Source organism: Enhydra lutris, unplaced genomic scaffold (assembly GCF_002288905.1).
Source record: "Enhydra lutris kenyoni isolate GAN:26980312 unplaced genomic scaffold, ASM228890v2 scaffoldscaffold2, whole genome shotgun sequence".
Taxonomy (NCBI): domain Eukaryota; kingdom Metazoa; phylum Chordata; class Mammalia; order Carnivora; family Mustelidae; genus Enhydra; species Enhydra lutris.
The window spans coordinates 8553678-8571074 of NW_019154086.1; the positions used below are offsets into that span (position 1 = coordinate 8553678).

Here is a 17397-nt window from a genome sequence, read left to right on the forward strand (position 1 = left end):
TACTGAATCATTTCTTGTAACATCATCCAAGTTTTCAAATTTATTTGCTTAAAGTTGAGCAAAATTAGTCTCCAGCAAATCTATAATTTGTTTTCTGTATCTGTGACTTTTTCCCACTTATTTTTTTTTAATCATGGCAACTGTGCATTTTTCTCCATTTACTTTTATTAAATTAGTTAACTACATTATTAATTTCTTTTCTAAACCTCTGGATTTATTCTTTAATATGTTTTCTAAATTCGTTAATTTCTTCTTTTTTGTTGCTAATTTCTTTATTCGCTTTCCTTGTATTTATTTTTGTTTTTTAACCCTTGAATTGATTATTTTATTTCCACTATGAATTTGCTTACAAGCCCTGCTTTAACTATGTTCAAATAAGCATTTGTATGTAGTGTTTTTATTTTCTAGATATTCTGCAATTTGGGTTTTGACTTCCTCTATTTCCCAATAGTGCACTAAAACACTTCCTTATTTTTATTTACTATTATTATTTTAGAGAGAGAGCGCTCCTGAACGACAGGAGGGGTTGGGGGAAAGGAAGAGAAAGAACTTCAAGCAAACTTCGGGCTGAGGAAAGAGCCCCACCCTGGACTCCATCTCTGCACCTGAGCCAAAATCAAGAGTCAGAGGCTTAACCCATTGAGCCACCTAGGCGCCTCTGAACTAAAACACTTTTTTAAAAACTCGGGTAATTTTAACTTTTTTAAATTTTATTTTAGTTATTTACTTCAGGATTTTTTTTCCCCCCTTTCTCGAGAACACTAGAAAAATTACGTGTTTTGCTCTTCTTCCCATTTGACTTTTCCCCCAGGACTCCGCCTCCACCACTTTCTCCCGGAGTTGAAAAAGGTCAAGAGGCGGGCTCTCCGTAAAGCGCGAAGAGAACGAAGGAACCCAGCGGCCCAATAGAAGAAATAGCAACCCAGGACCCAGGGGTGCCAAGGAAGGTGAGGGGCGGACCTCGCGTTCCCTAGGCGCTACGTCCAAAGCGGCCCTAGGAGGCAGGGACCACACCCCCGCGGGTTCGTGGCCGATTAGCCAATCGTCGCCCCCGATGCCCTGCTCTGCTCTTTGATTGGTTTTAATGGAGACGCCCCCTCCATGCTAGAGAGACCTAGAGCCTGACTCAGCCCTGGACGGTGGCCCGTAGAGGACAATAGGCTTGCGGAGCGGGGGGAAAGATTTTGCGGCGAGTGCGAAGCAGCCAGTGTACCAAGGAGTCGGAGGAGGATTGGGCTGTGGGGACATGGCCGCAGCCTCTGCGGTGTCGGTGCTGCTAGTAGCGGCGGAGAGGAACCGGTGGCTGCGAGTCCCGGGCCTGCTGCTGCCGTCCAGGTAACGTGAGGTGGAGGGGCGATGGGTCTGTGTCTGGGGCCCGGGGCAGGCGTGGTGGTTAATGAACTCCTGCACGCTGCGAGAGGCGCGCGGGGGCCGAGGGTGGAGACGGAGGGACGGGACTAAGGGAGGACGGAGGGACAACCTCAGCCCCTTTCGGGGTGTTGTGCTTTCAGTCTTGGCATCGGGAGGGAGACGTCTTCATCCCCGGCCCTTCCTGTTCCTCCCTTTCCCCATATCCACCCCGCAGCCGTCTGCCTCTGGTTTTTCCATTTTTGAGGCGTGGGGGAGGGGGTGGAACTGGGTCCGCCACATCCACGCTTTGCTCACTACGGCAGCGAGAGCGACGCGGCACAGCACAGCTGCTGCGGTTAACGCGGCGCTTTCTCTGCGTTCGCCGTATGGGTGTGTTGGTAATCCCCGTGCGGGTGAGCCCCAGCGGGCTCAGCGACTTGCCCGAGTTTACACAAGTGGAAAGAAATGGAGCCAGGACGCCCTCAAGCGCTTTTGGGTTCAGCTATCCCGGCTCAGCTGTCCGGTTCAGAGACCTGGAGTTCTTTCTCATTGTTGGAATGGATCAAGTTAACAAAAGCAAATTTATCTTCCAGAGGGCCGAGAGGCTGTTTTGTCAAAAGGTCTTGGAGGCAAGTTAACCAACGTGACTCCAGATCAGTGTCAAATTGTGAGCTGTAAGCTTCAATGACAATAACTTTGGTAGTGAAGACACCCTCAGGTTCCCAACTACCAGGCTTCTCTATCTTGCTTTGCCTCTTCCTCCTCACCTCCTTCTCCATTCTGGAAAGACGGCATTGCTTGGTGCTGAAGGGCGCTCAGACTGCAGTCAGAAGCCAGGGAATCTCAACTTTGCTGCTCAGTAGCCTGTGAGCAACTTTGGGCAAGTTACTTAATGTCTCCGTGCGTCAGTTTACTTACCTAGGAGGAGGTGATGATACTGTTCCTAAAGGAGATAATATTGGTAGCTAGGATTGTGTGAATTAAATGAATTAATGCATGGAAAGGATTCAAACAGTATGGTACAGATGAATCCATAAATGCAGCCTTTGCAGACCCCCATTTGGGTCAAGTTTTTTGCTCACTTTTATTTTTCGCAAGTTAAGGTAGAGGTATTTAGATTTCAGTTGCTTAATTGTGGGACTAGCCCCAGAGTAAAGTAAGACTGGTGGTGAAAGCAGTGCTTTCCTCTTTCTCCTCATTTTTCTTTTCTTAGGTTTCCAGGGCTCTTCAGGATATTACACAGACCCATTTTCTCTCTCTTCCCTCTTCCCTACTGTGTATAGAACTGTTTTCCTGGAAAATGTTAGTGTTCTTAATGGCTAAAGGAATTACAAATCTTGTCATTATAGAGGGTGGTTACATGTCTTGTAGGTCATGATTCTCTAGTAACTCAGAGAAAAGAAGTCTGGTGGTGGAATTTTAGAATAAACTGATTTAGAAGTTATCTTCAAGTAGGATGGAATTATCTCATGGAAGGAACTTCTTAATTTTGTTTTGTAAGCCATTTTTTTAAGTTGAGCTTAGATAATGGTGAGAAATGGAATAGATCAATCAAAACATCAATGGGATAGAGGATTATGTTAAATGGTGTGTGTGTATGTGATTGTCTTGACTAGAATAGCAGAAGAAAACTTTAATTCAGCAGTGGCCTTGATCAGAGTCTTAAGCTGGATTTATCAAGAAGCATTTTATAGATACAACTGTGCAATACAGGCCTTGAATCTTAGTTGAAAAAAAAAAAAACCTATCTGAAGAATGTGATGGGAAGATGCTGTGAACTAGAAGGTGCCTTTTAAAGATAAGGAAAAACGATATTTTTCCTTAAAGATCAAGATAGTGAGGTTAGTGGAATTGGGAAGATGTGGGAAAGCAAGAGCCTCCTGAGGAAGCCTTCTTGTGGAACTCAAGTGCCATAGCTGTGGGTCTTCCCACCAGCCCTGGATGGATGTCAGTAGCTGATTGAGTGTCCATCAGAGGCCAATGACTGCCAAACCCACTGTAACAATCCCGCCTCCTGCACCTCTGCCCCAGTGGAATGCTAGTTCTGTTCAGTTACCTAGTTATAGACACAGCATATACATGCTACACATACATAATTGAATAGTATCTAACATACATTATGCTTTTTATCACCTGCTTTGTAAATGATCTAAAATGGTTAGTTGTTTATAGCTATAGTTTTGTCACATCATCCAGATCTGGATGGAAAAGACAGAGGTGGAATTCCTTCTGCAATTTGTTGTTTTCCCAGTGTATTTCTTTTAGCTGACAACTGATAGGCATTATACTCTTTTGTTCCCAAAGAGATTATGGCCTGCTTTCTGTCAGTTCTTCGTTAAAGTTTTGTAACTTACTGTATCAGTAGGTATCATGGAACTTAAAAATTGCTTTAGACCTTAATGAACTTCTACCTAATTAAGAAACCTCAAACAGGGGCGCCTGGGTGGCTCAGTGGGTTAAGCCTTTGCCTTCGGCTCAGGTCATGATCTCAGAGTCCTGGGATTGAGACCCACATCTGGCTCTCTGCTCAGCAGGGAGCCTGCTTCCCCCCTCTCTCTGCCTGCCTCTCTGTCTACTTGTGATCTCTTTCTCTCTGTCAAATAAATAAATAAAATGTTAAAAAAAACAACAACACCTCAAACAAGTCACTTAGCCTCCCTGGTTCTCCATTTCTTATTAACATAAAGACTCAGTTTAAATTGTATTCTTTGAAAACTGAGAAGTTTTCTTCTGTGAGGACACTGAAATTTGAGTTGTAAAGTGAAAATTGGGTCTTGAGAGAGGGAAAAAAACCTCAGATATAACCGTAGTTACCATACCCTCCAAGGCTCAACCCCTCCTACAAAATCTTAGTATTCGTAGTTTTGCATTAGGGGGGCCATAATGAAAAAAGGCTGGAGACACACTGATGTAAAGAGACTTGCCTGGGATCACCAGCAGCTAGTTGGTGGGGGTCTCACAGCCCCATAACCAGCATTCTTTCTGCTGCGTTTGATCAGCTCCTTCTCTTTACTTCTCTGGGCTTAATTGTTCAAACCTGTCTTACTAGGCGTTAACTTAGATTGGTATTTTTCAAGCTGTAGTTTGACCAGTGTATTTTATTTAATAAACTGGAATAGAACAGAGAGTATCAAAACACAGGGAAATCTTCTGTCATGAAACTTCTCTTTGGTGTGCGTACCAGCTTGTGAAGTCATGTGAAAATACAGTTTTTACTTTGGGTTCTAGTCAGAAGAGTTTGAAAAAGCTGAACTGGATGTTCTTGAAGTACCTTGACTTTCTAATTGTTGGTGACTCTGGCCATACGCCAGCCTCTGGAACGAGCCGGTTAGGTGATCCATTCAAGGACACACGGTGCCAGGGAAAACAGCCAGAACTGTAACTTCCGGTTTCTAGAGGGATTGTCTTCCCACAAGAAAGTCTTACTAAGTCACTTTGTGGGCTTCAGGCTTAACTAAGATCATATCTGGACTTGGTTTCAAGTTTTAAACAATTTTGATTCTTTTGAAACAACTGATCTGTGTATCCTGTTGAATTATAATTCCATTTGGATTCATTTGCTAGGAGATGGACTTGGAAGCAGAGAACCATGAAGTACGCAACGACCACAGGTACAGTCTCTGCTCTACTTGGCTTGGCGTCAGGTTGTGAAATGTTAAATTCCTTAATTTGTGTATGTAGAATTAGTTCTCCCTATACTTTTGAAGTTTGGGATTTTCATAATCATTTTCTTAGTAAGTATTGAGTCATGGTTTCCGCCTCTTTTTATGTCAAATCTCTGTTGTTGAGTCTGAAATACATACAGAAATAATTGAGAACATTTAAATGTATATTGTTATTTCTGCCTCTCTCATCTTTAGTGCAGTGAATTGCAAAGGCATAACTATGATGGTCTAAATCAGTGCTTTACAACAGCTCTGTTAAGTAGCAGAATGTTTTTCCAAATAAAACGTTACATGGAATTCCCACCTCTGAAACATATGTAAGTGTAACTCCTGGTTGATTGGATGCCGTTTCCTCCCCACAACACACACGTGCATACATCATCCCAGCAGCTCCTGTATCAGCTCAGGCTCTGTAGATACCCACAGAATGACCTTGTTTTAAGTTCTATAACCGTATTTTTTGAGAAAGATAACTTTCATAAACTGCCAGGGAACATTTATTTCATGTGTGATGATGGAAATGCGTTTTATGTATTAATACAATAACATTATGTTCATAATCATGGCACTGGTACCAATGTCCTGGCATGGTCCTCACTTGTATTTATATCGCAAGAGAACCACGCATCCCTGTGTGTGTACAGGGGCTAGAGGCCATAGAGCAGAGTGACTGAGAGTTCAGAATCTGGAGTGACGCTAACCTGGGTTCAAATCCCGGATCCACTATTTGTTTTCGCTGTATTATTCCGGGAAAGTAATATCTCTTTGAGTTGTAATTTCTTTATCTTTAAAATTGATGCAGTAATAATAGTATCTACTCCATAGGCTTATTGTGAGCATTTAAGTCCAGGTTGAGTCTTTAGCAAAGGTCCTGAGGCGCAAAAGGTACTTAGGAAAGATTAATTACTATTAACTGTGATGGGGGTTGGGGCTATTATGATTTGGCCTTATCATATCAAAGCATCTTTTCATTTTAAAGCTGAAAAAGCTGAGTAAAATAAGAGTTGATGTTAATGAGGGCACCTTGAATTTCAGTGAAGAGGATAAAAAGGCACAATTGATATCAGTTAAAATGGTTATTTGAGGCTCCACTGTGTTGATGTTACCAAAACAGATGTTCATCAGCTGGTTAATATCACGGAATGTTTATTTTGCTTTCTCATTTTTTGCTGTCCAGTAAGATTTGTGTGTGATTTTCATGGTGTTTTAAACAGGACGAAACATTGCCAAGCTCCTCATTGCAAACAGAGGAGAAATTGCCTGCAGGGTGATACGAACAGCCAAAAAAATGGGTATACAGTCCGTGGCTGTGTATAGTGACGCTGACCGGAATTCCATGCATGTTGACATGGTATGTGGTTAAAAACAAAGTCAAATTTTGTAAGTGATTGGCTTTTTTATTGGGTTGGTACTTTACTTCTTTATGTTAATAGTTTATGTTTGCTGTGTTAACAGGGCATAAGGGGGAAAGTTCAATCATCCCTACTGGGAACATTTTTCAAACATAACGCTAGTTGAACTAAGCAGTGTGTTTGGTTGTGTAGTTGACTTACAGGCAAAGTCTTATCTCATCAGGGGTTGGTAAAGACAGTTCACATAATGTGGCCACAGATCTTACTTTGAGGGGCATGTATCCGGATCCCCGATGTGCAAGAAGGATCCAGGTTCCAGTCTTAGTAGCTACCACTTACTGGCCAATGGATCTTCGACAAGTCACTTAATGTTTCTGAGCGCAGGCTTAACTATAAGATTATAACTGAAAGGATCCTACTCCCCCAAGTGTTACCATTCTTTACTTGCAGTTATTCATCAGCCAGAACCAGCCCTGGATGAATTCAACCCTTGGTCTTCCTTATGCCTGTGGCAAGACCAAGCAGCAACAGAAATTCGTGGCAACTGGCCACCCCTGGGCTTTCAGCATTGCATGGCAGGCCCGTGGGCTCTCTGGCCACTTTTCTCTCTCATTCTGTGGAGTGACCAACTCAAGCTTGCTGTTCTCCATTCCAGCCTCTGACTCTCCCTCTACCCACCTATTCTCAACTGATGATCTTGATTCACAGAGGAAGAAGAAATGCATGTACTCTGTTCACTGCGTCTGCGTCTGTCGTTGTCCCATCTAAGGCTAGTTGTCTTCTTATGCTTTGGAGTCCTCCTCTTACCCTTTCAAGCAACTTCCAGCTTCTTTTCTCAATGATCTCACTCTAGATCATTTTGTCTGCTCCTAGGGCTTTACTAAGCCCTTTCAAATTTCTGTTTCTGTTTCTAGCCCAGATTCTCTTTTGAATGTGGTATAGGTCCATCCAGCTGCCCACTTGACATCTCCACGTGGATGTGTCACAGCTCCCAAACTAATGTGCCTGAGATTGAACTCATGACTTTGTTCTGTAGTGAAGCTGCTTTTCCTGCAGACTTCCCTAACCCAGCAGATGGTAACACTGTTGCCCACAGCAGCCATAGTGCCCGAGATCCAGGAGTCCTTGGACATCTTCTGTCTTCCCACCACTCTACATCCTTTTCCTTCCCCATCAAGGCAGTCACCTGGTGCTGTTTGTTCTGTTTCCCAAACACTTCTTTCCACTTCTTTCTGCCCTCTACTCCTGGCACCTTAAGTCAGAGCCACCAGCACCTTTGCCATAGCCTCTTAAGTGGTCTCCCTACTTGCATCTTGACCACTTCCAGGGTATGTTCTACACTGCAGGCAGGCCAGTAGCCTAAAAGCAGATTTTCTCATGGTGCTCCTCTGCCTTAAATGGCTTAAACATTTTCATCATCTACTGGATTAGCACGAATTTAAAAGACAGATAGTATTGTTGGTTATAATGTGGTGAAGAATTAGTATGTTGATGGAAATGTATGTTGGTGATACCATTTCAAGGGATGATTAGCCAGGAGCTATGAAAACATCATACCCTTACACCCAGCCCTGCAAACGTTCCTCTAGACCTCAGTCTAGAGCACATATGTGCAAATAAGGCATGTAGGGGCACGCTGCCAGCATCAAGCTTTTTGCCTTTATGACCTAAGTGTCTGTTCAGAGGTACATAATTAACTGAATTGTGGGACCTCCATCCTGTGGAACATTATGTGATTGTCATAAAAAATGAGGTAGACATATGGGCCCTAGCAAGATGAGAGCTCCCAAGACATACTGTTAATGAAAAAAGCAGTTACAGAAGTTTGATCCTATTTGTATAAAAATAAAAACTAAAACTGTATGTGCTTATGTAAATATATACAAATAAATAAGAATATGGATGTGGAAGAATGTGTCCCAAATTGATGATAGTAGTACTGTCTGGAAGAGGTTTGCAGTGAGGGGGAGGGGCGGTGCCAAAAGGCTCCTTTGCCTTTGTATTATGGTTCATGTTCTTTAGAATAAGAATGGATCTGTGTTTTTGTGGAATTAAGTTTTATTTTTATTTATTTTTTTTTTAAGATTTTATTTATTTCTTTGACAGACAGAGATCACAGGTAGGCAGAGAGGCAGGCAGAGAGAGAGGGGAAGCAGGCTCCCTCGTGAGCAGAGAGCCTGATACGGGGCTCAATCCCAGGATCCTAGGATCATGACCTGAGCCGAAGGCAGAGGCTTAACCCACTGAGCCACCCAGGCGCCCCTGGAATTAAGTTGTTTTTTTTTTTTTGTTTTTTTTTTTAAAGATTTTATTTATTTATTTGACAGATAGAGATCACAAGTAGGCAGAGAAACAGGCAGAGAGAGGAGGAAGCAGGCTCCCTGCTGAGCAGAGAGCCTGATGTGGGGCTCGATCCCAGGACCCTAGGATCATGACCTGAACTGAAAGCAGAGACTTTAACCCACTGAGCCACCCAGGCACCCCTGGAATTAAGTTTTAAAAACAAAAAACAATACCCAGGAAACTTCATTATGTGTTCCCTTGGGAGAAAATCCAAAGCTTAGCCTCCCAGGAGGTCCCCTGAAACCTGTGCTCCCTGGTCTCTCCAGCCCCATCTCTGGACATGGACCCCCCGGTTCACTGGGCTCCAGCCACACAAGCCTCTGTCAGTCCCTCAAATGGGCCAAGTTTCTTCCCTACTCAGGATGTCCATATATGTTGCTTTCTGGGTTGGGGAGGCTGGCCCCCTTCTCCATTCCTGTTCCCAGCTCCACATCCTCCACCCATTTGCCTGGCCAAGTCCTAGTGCTCCTGGGGGAGCCCCTGATCTTCCCTCCCAGGCTTTCCCTGAGTGCCCTCAGGCCTGATCCATCTTCCCCTTCATCTGCATCATGTCCTTTGTTTTGCTTTCATGGCCTTTATCACAGTTGTCACTAAGCTTGTGGATGTATGTTTGATGTCTGTCTCTCCCTCCAGGCAGGGACATTTATTTACTATTGTGTAGGTAGCTCCCACCTCAAAGCACGGCATGTAGTAGGTGTTCAATAAATCTTTGAATGAATGAGGGATGTTTTTTCTATCCAGTCTGCTTCAAGGGCTGCCATGATTATGTGGAAGTTTTAAAGGACAGTATAAAGTAGTTCACAAATGTATAGATAGAGCATTATCATCATACCTGAATAATTATACAAACTTTAGTAAACTTGATAATTTTATTTCTTGCTGAATACAACCTTTATATTTTATCTCATCAAAATGTACACTTTCAGCATTAGATTTCAGCACTTAAGGTTATTATTGTTAATGATGAGACTATGATTCATGCCTGTTGCTTTCTATCCTAAAGACATTTTGCTTCACGCTAGTGCTTGCTTTATACACAAAAATCAAACTTGGGCAGCCTCTTCATGCAAAAGATTCCAAAACAGTCTTATTTTAATAGCAGGCATGAGCTGGTCCTTCTGTTTCTTAATTCTTGCATTGTTCTTGGGGAGCCATTCTTTTTATTTATAACGCTCAAACGACCCTGAAGCAGTTCTGTTGTGTACGAGTGTGTGCTAGCTGTGAGATCTTTCAAGGCATGTAATATTCTTTACACAGGCAGATGAAGCATATTCCATTGGCCCTGCTCCTTCTCAGCAGAGCTACCTTTCTATGGAGAAAATCATTCACGTGGCCAAGACCTCTGCTGCTCAGGTAAGAGTCCTGACGAGATTTACAATGGGAAAGGAATAAGTTTTATACAATTCACACAAAATTACTTAACTATTTTCAGAACACATTCTCTGTTTTTAGCTATTCCCAAGATTTTTACATTTGATTATTGGGTTGTTGTATACTAGACATGTCCTTATTCCTCAGTCACTCCACTTTCTCACTGAAACCTGTGCACTTTAGATCTTCTGAAAAATAGGTAGAGGAAGGGTTTAAATCACAAATTAAAGTTGAGAGGGAATTCTGCCCTTCCCATTAAAACCAGAGCTTAGGAACATTCCTTTGTGGGAAGTAGATGGTGCTCTAACTTTCAAGAAGAAATGTAATCAAGAAAGAAATCTGTTTCTCTCTTGACTTCCCAGTCCCATTCTAGGCTCCACTCCCAAGTTTTCCAGTCTCCCAGGTTCAAAACTCCAATATTATTACATCAACATAAAACAGGAACCAACTGTGTAGAGTCTTTGTTTGAAATTTCTTCAGAAGTAGTTCTCTTGAAGAATTAATTAATTAATTAATTAATTTGTCAGGGAGAGGAAGAGAGGGCGCATATAATCAGGGGGAGTGGCAGGCAGAGGGAGAAACGGGCGCCCCGCTGAGCAAGGAGCCCAAGGTGGCACTTGATCCCAGGACCCTGGGATCATGACCTGAGCCAAAGACAGATGCTTAACCTACTGAGCTACCCAGGTGTCCCAAAAGTAGTTCTTTCTTTATCACACAACCGGACCATATGATTTCCCCTCTAGGTTTCTGATTCTCAGCTGGTTTCCCTCCTAAGTTCATTACCTATCCAGTGAATTCTCCATGCTATTTAGACAAGTGTTTCTTAAATACTAGTTTCATTATTATTCCCTGCTCTTTTTTTTAATAACCTCACCCTTTCTCACCGTGTCCCCTAGTGAGTAAATCTTCAGTGGTGACAGGTTAGAGTTCCAACTTGTTAGCCTAGCATTTAAGGGTGTCCGATATTTGTCAAAATGTTTTTCTCATCACCAGTTCTTTTATTATCACTACCATGAACTTTTTTCCATCTCCTATATTAGACACATACTTATTTCTTCTTCTGAGCATTTGCATGTATTATTCACCTGCCTGAGGTACTCTGTTCCCCCTTCTCCTCCATGGCTTTATTCTCAGCAAGCATTCCTTGGTCTGTTTTATGCCAGCTTCTAAGCATAGATGCAGCAGTGAGTAAGACACGTAGTTCTGACCCGTGAAGCCACACTCGTAGGTGGGGCAGATGCTAAATACTTAACCAGGTAAAGAGATAATATAATTAAAAATGTTATAAGTGGTGGAGAAAAGTAAAGCAGATTAAGGGGGTGAAGATGGGTTAGGAGATACTCTAAAATCAGCTGGTCAGTGGAGCCCTTTCCAAAGAGGTGACAGTTGAACCAAGACCTTGACTGATGAGGAGCCTGCCATATGAAGAATTTGAAGAGCGAGATTCGGGCAAATGCAATTGCCAAGACTCTGAGATGCTGAAAACAAGCTTGGTGTTCAAGGAACAGTAGTATTCAGTGTGGATGGAGTAAAGGCAGTGAGGGGCTGTCATTCACGATCCAGTCAGGAACATTGAAATTCCATTACATATTTCTTTTTTTGTTGTTTTTAGGAGAGAGTATTATTACCTTCATTTTACAGATGTAAAATCTCATGCACAGAAGGTTACATAATAACCCAAATCATCCAACCTCGCCAACCAGAGCATGGTCTGTGGCATTGTTTGGGAGCTCAGCAGAAATGCAGATTCTTTTTCTTTTTTCTTTTTTTTTTTAAAGATTTTATTTATTTATTTGACAGAGAGAGATCACAATTAGGCAGAGAGAGGGAGGGAAGCAGGCTCCCTGCCGAGCAGAGAGCCTGATGCGGGGCTGTATCCCAGGACTCTGAAATTATGACCTGAGCCGAAGGCAGAGACTTAACCCACTGAGCAACCCAAGTGCCCTAGAAATGCAGATTCTTAAGCCTTACCCCAAACCACTGTGATTTACATTTTTATGCATAATTTGCATTTTTATTAAGATCCCCAGGTACCTTGAACTTAAAATTTAACATTGAAAGAGAAGATTAAATAAGAGTCTCCTGACTTACAGCCCTGTGTTAGACCATGCTGAGCAGTAGAACTTTGTTGCCCTGTATTTTGGTAAAAAGGAAGGCATTATTTAATCAGAAATCTCAATTAATTAAAAATAGTTTCTTGTAGGATAGGGGCGCCTGGGCGACTCAGCTGCCTGCCTTCGGTTCAGGTCATGATCCCAGGGTTCTGGGATCATGCCCCATGTCTGGCTCCCTACTCAGCGGGGAGCCTGCTTCTCTGTCTTCCCCTCCCCCCACTCATGGTTTTTTTTGTCTCGCTCTCTCAAATAAATAACTAAAATCTTTAAAAAAAAAAAAAAAAAGTTTCTCATAGGCCAGCCAGCTTCCGTATTTTATCATTGATTTGTGCTCTAATCAGTTATTTTAGAGGTGAAAATCTCCCTTTTAAAAAAATTTTTTTTGAGAGAGAGAGAGAGAGAAGCAGTGGAGGGTCCAGAGGGAGAGAGAAAATCTTAAGCAGACTCCACACCGAGTGCAAGCCTGACCAGGGCTCAACCTCATGACCCTGAGATATCGCGACTTGAGCTGAAACCAAGAGTCAGATGCTTAATCGACTGTGCCACCCAGGCACTCCTGAAATCTCCCTTTTTAATGATAATTTGCTGAGACCGTTTTCAGTTTAAATAACAACCCTGTAGCAAGTGAATGATATTGCTAATTCTGGGGAATTTATTAACTCTGTATCTGTCTGGGCTAGTATTATTTAGATGCTATACTAATACACAATGAAGAAAGAAGAAATAACTTTCACATACTTTGGATATTCAAGATTCGAGATGGCTTGTAAATATTACCTGTAATGTTTGTAAAACAAAGAATAACATCAGAAAAATCAGTAATATAGGACTATTATTTGGTATAGGGGTTGGAATTAAGTCAGAAAACTTAGGCCAAAGAAACCTGCTTCAGTTCTTCCTGGAATCCTGATTCAGAAGGAAATTTGGTGGGTTACAATCAATGAGGCTCTCTAATAAAAGGTTACTTGTCAATTAGGGGAGTATAACTTGCTTTAACTTTGAAGAAGAAACTTACTGATCTTTTTGATATAGGACTTTGAATAACATTTGTCTAGTGATTTTGAAAGGTTGCCCAGAATGTAGAATTGTTAATGTAGCCATATTGGCATAGGCATTTTTACAGATGCTAGAGTAACATTTGCACGTGAGCTACATTTCTTGTGATTTGCCTGGTGACATGGCTAACTTGAAAGAATCTAGAAAATGTAATGGTTCTCTAGTTCTCCTGATTGTCATTTGTCTCAGACCTTCTCTGCATGGGAAAATCAAGTAGTGAGTGCTGGCTGAAGATTAGGATCACCCGAGCAGCCTTTTTTAAAGAGAATGTTGCCATAGTGCTTTGGGGGAGGGTCCTATAGTTAGTTATTGGAAGAGAGCTCATAAGGGTCTTGTGGAATACTAGTGATATTTTGTTTCTTGAGCTGAGTGCTGTTCAGTTAGTCAAGACTGTGTTTATAAAAGCTGTCTACTTATGACATGCACTTTTCTGTATGTGTATTCCTCTTTAGTGGAGGGTTTAAAAAAAAAAACAAAAAACTTATCCCCTCAGTTGACAGGATTAGTTCCTGAACATTAATGTTTTATGAAGTGCTCCAGTTTCTTTTACTGTACCACCAGGAATGAATAACTATTACAGGCATTTCAGGATCACTGATAAGTAACTTTAATGAATATTGCAAACTATTTAAATGCTGATCATCTGTGTAGTTGACCAAATGGAAATCCATATGTTTTAAGTATCAGCTGTAGATAGGAAATTCTTGGTAGTAAGAATTTAAAGAGTATGACTTGTTCTCTCCACCAAAGGAAGGACACCTCTCATTTCTGCTTGAAGGCAGAGCCAACAACAACTTTGGATCTGTACATATGCTTGGAAAGTGCAGCAGAAAGGTTACAAACTAAAAGCATGGAATAAATTATTTTGGCAGAGATTTAAGGGTAGGAGATGACAGTTTTTATCTTTACTGTTAAAGGCACATTAATGTTATAGAATGAAGGATCTAAACAGGGGCTTATAATCCTGGGAGCCCAGGATAAATTGGCTGCTAAATACATGCCCAGTGGCTAGAGAATTAGCCCCCTGCTAACAATAGTATTACTGATTTTTCCTTTTTAATATATTCAAATGATCAAGAAATACTGTGATCTGGATATATTAAATTGTTCTTCCTAAGATAATTAATTAAAACTTCTTGAGGTCATTCCTGTAATGTGTGGTTGGACTTTTCTTTTTCTTTCTTTTTTTCTTTTTATTTTTTTATTTTTTTATTTTTGCAAGAAGATAGTGCTTTTCTTTCTAGGTTTGAAGGGAGAGTATTTATCTGGTTCATCAGAATTCCATTGAATTAACTATCTGTTCAAAAGAAGGGATGCTAGCGACACTTTGAAAATGCAGTTAAGGAAACAGTAATATTCAAAATAACATCAATAAAAATCAAATACTTAGCACTAGCTTTAGAAAAATCAGTTTTAAGATCTATGCATGAAAACTATAACATATTGCTGAGGGGAATTAAAGAAGTTCTAAATTCTAAGTTCTACATATATCATATGTATATGGTATATATAAATGGATACGTATATCATTGGAATAATTAGTAGTATTAAGATGGCAGTTCTTTCCAAATTGATCTGTAGATTTAAGGGAATCTTGATCAAAATCCCAATAGGCTTTTTTTTTTTTGGTAAATATTGACAAGCTGGTCCTAAAATACCCCAAAAGTCTAATATATAGTTAAAACTATTTTGAGGAGTACCTAGCTGGCTCAGTCAGTAGAGCATGCAACTGTTGATCTTGGGGTTGTAAGTTCAAGGTCCATGTTGGGTGCAGAGATTACTTAAAAAAATCTTTAAAAAAATTTTTTGAAAAGACAATAAATTTGTAGGGTTTAGATTTTTGGATTTCAAAACTCACAATAAACCTACAGTAACCAAGACAGTACGGTATCAGAAGGAAAAATACGTATGTCAGTGCAACAGAATAGAAAGTCCCAAAATAAACGTGCACATATATGGTCAATTAATTTTTGAACAAAAGAGCTAAAGTAATTCAGTGGGAAAGATAGTCTTTTCAACAAATTATGCTGGAACAATTAGATATTTATATACAAAAAGATAAACCTAAAATAAGCAATAAAAAGGAAAGAGGTGCTGATACATGCTAAAAAGTGGATGAACTTTGAAAATACTGTGTTCAGTGGAAGAAGGAAGCCAGTCACTGAAGACTGTATGTATTGTATAATTCTATTTATATGGAATGTCCAAAATAGGCAAATCTGTAGAAACAGGGTAAATTAGTGGTTATCTAGGGCTAGGGATATGTAGGGAATGGACAATAACCACTAATAGACATGGAGTTTGTTTGGGGGGTAACAAAAAGTTACGTTATTAGATCTTACTCAGTATCTTAGATTATGGTAATGATCTTTAGATCATTATCATCAACTACTTTAGAAAACTGGCTGGTTTTAAAAAGTTAAATATATACTTACCATATTTGACCTAACAGTTGCATTCCTGGGTTCTTTTTTTTTTTTTTTTTTTTTTTAAAGATTTGCATTCCTGGGTATTTACCCAAGAGAAATGAAAAATATGTTCACAGATGTTATTTGTACATGAGTGTTCATAACAGCATTATTCATAATAGTCCAAAACTGGAAAAAAATCCAAATAAATGGATAAATAAAATGTGGGCTATCCATTCAGTGCATCAACAAATAAAAAAAGATCTATAAAAAATGAACTACCCACGCACCCAATAAGGATGAGCCATAAAACATCATGCTAAGTTGAAGAAACTGAACACATCAGATTCTGTACTATGTCATCCCATTTATATGAGATTTCTAAAAAAGGCAAAATTATAAGAGACCAAAAGCAGGTCGGAATTGCCTGGTTCTGGGAGCAAGGATTTATCGATTATGCGTAGGAGCACAGAAGAACTTATTCAAGTGACAGAAGTATTCTACAACTGGATTATAGTAATAGTTGCACATTTGTATAAATTTGCTTAGTTAATCAGACTGTAAATGAGTGAATGTTATGTACTGTAAGTAAAAAAAGAAAGGGTGTTAAGACATTGGGAAGACTAGGATGTAGATCTGTTTCACTTTGCCTCACATAAATAATATTTGACATTTCATATAAAATTACTAAAATTGAACTTTGGTTTAAAAAACATCAAACTGTGATCAAACTGATATCAAAATGTGATTATCTTGCATTTTATTATTTATTCTCACTAAAATGTAGGTATTCTGTTCATGAGTTTCCCAAACGTCTGAAGCATACTCCTTTAATTTTGAAACATAACTATTCTTTGGTTTTTTTTTTTTTTAAGAATTTATTTATTTGGTTTTTTGTTTATTTTAAAGAGAGAGAGATTGAGAAAGCACATGCACAAGCCAGGGGAGGGGCAGAGGGAGACAAGAAGAGAGCATCTCAAGCAGACTTCACACTGAGCGCGAGCCCAGGATGGGGCCTTAAAATCCTGAGATCATGACCTGAGCTGAAATTAAGAGTTGGTCGCTCAACCAGCTGAGCCACCCAGTGCCCCTGAAACATAACTATTCTTTCAGTATGTTTGTTTTGAAATAGTATTGGCTGAACTTTTTTCTTTCTACATTCTCTTGGTTATAATTATTATATAGTCTTATTAATTTAGAAGAACAGAAATGCTATCAGGGCTGTTGAGGTTGGAGAGAAAGTTGCTTTATCCCTCACTGAATCATGTTACACTGTTGTGCTTTTGCTTTCCTTTGTATCCTCCCTTTTTTGCTGTGAGTATGTTTGTTCTTGGAAATCTTACTGTCCTTTAGGTATTAATTTTCCTCTTCTGTGGGCTAGAAAGCCAGACAAATAAATTTTTTAAAACTCCAAGTAAGTTTCAAGTGACTAGATTAACATATGAGGGAATCCTCTTTCACTAAGTATATGTAGACTCTAACATATGACTTTTTGTTTGCTTCTTAGCTTTTTTTCTGGAAAGGTGATATTGGCAGATAGTGAACTGAAGATAAATGAGGTATTATTGTGCTAACGTGTTCCTTTCAGTTTTGGGGTACCATGGTTTCAGTTCTAGGCCAGCTTTATATGGAAGCAGAGTAAACAGCCCTCCCCTCTGCTACTCTGGAGCCCTTTACTCATGTTTGCAAATACTCATTGACACTCTACCCTAATAGCAGTATTATTTTAGATTCTTCT

The 17397-nt window shown here is 40.3% G+C and overlaps 1 protein-coding gene across 2 annotated transcripts in view; it reads left to right on the forward strand.

Annotated features, from left to right (window-relative positions):
• Nucleotides 1-1154: 1154 nt before the first annotated feature.
• The window catches only part of LOC111148861 (methylcrotonoyl-CoA carboxylase 1), a 59712-nt gene continuing 43469 nt past the window's right edge, over nt 1155-17397 (forward strand). For both annotated transcript variants that reach the window (XR_002640722.1, XM_022505662.1), the window contains exons 1-4: nt 1155-1335; nt 4915-4961; nt 6230-6366; nt 9968-10063. Coding sequence is in view for 1 of the 2 variants with exons in the window: in XM_022505662.1 (XP_022361370.1) it covers nt 1247-1335; nt 4915-4961; nt 6230-6366; nt 9968-10063 (369 nt within the window). In the remaining variant the exon portion in view is untranslated. The remainder of the gene's footprint in view (nt 1336-4914; nt 4962-6229; nt 6367-9967; nt 10064-17397) is intronic.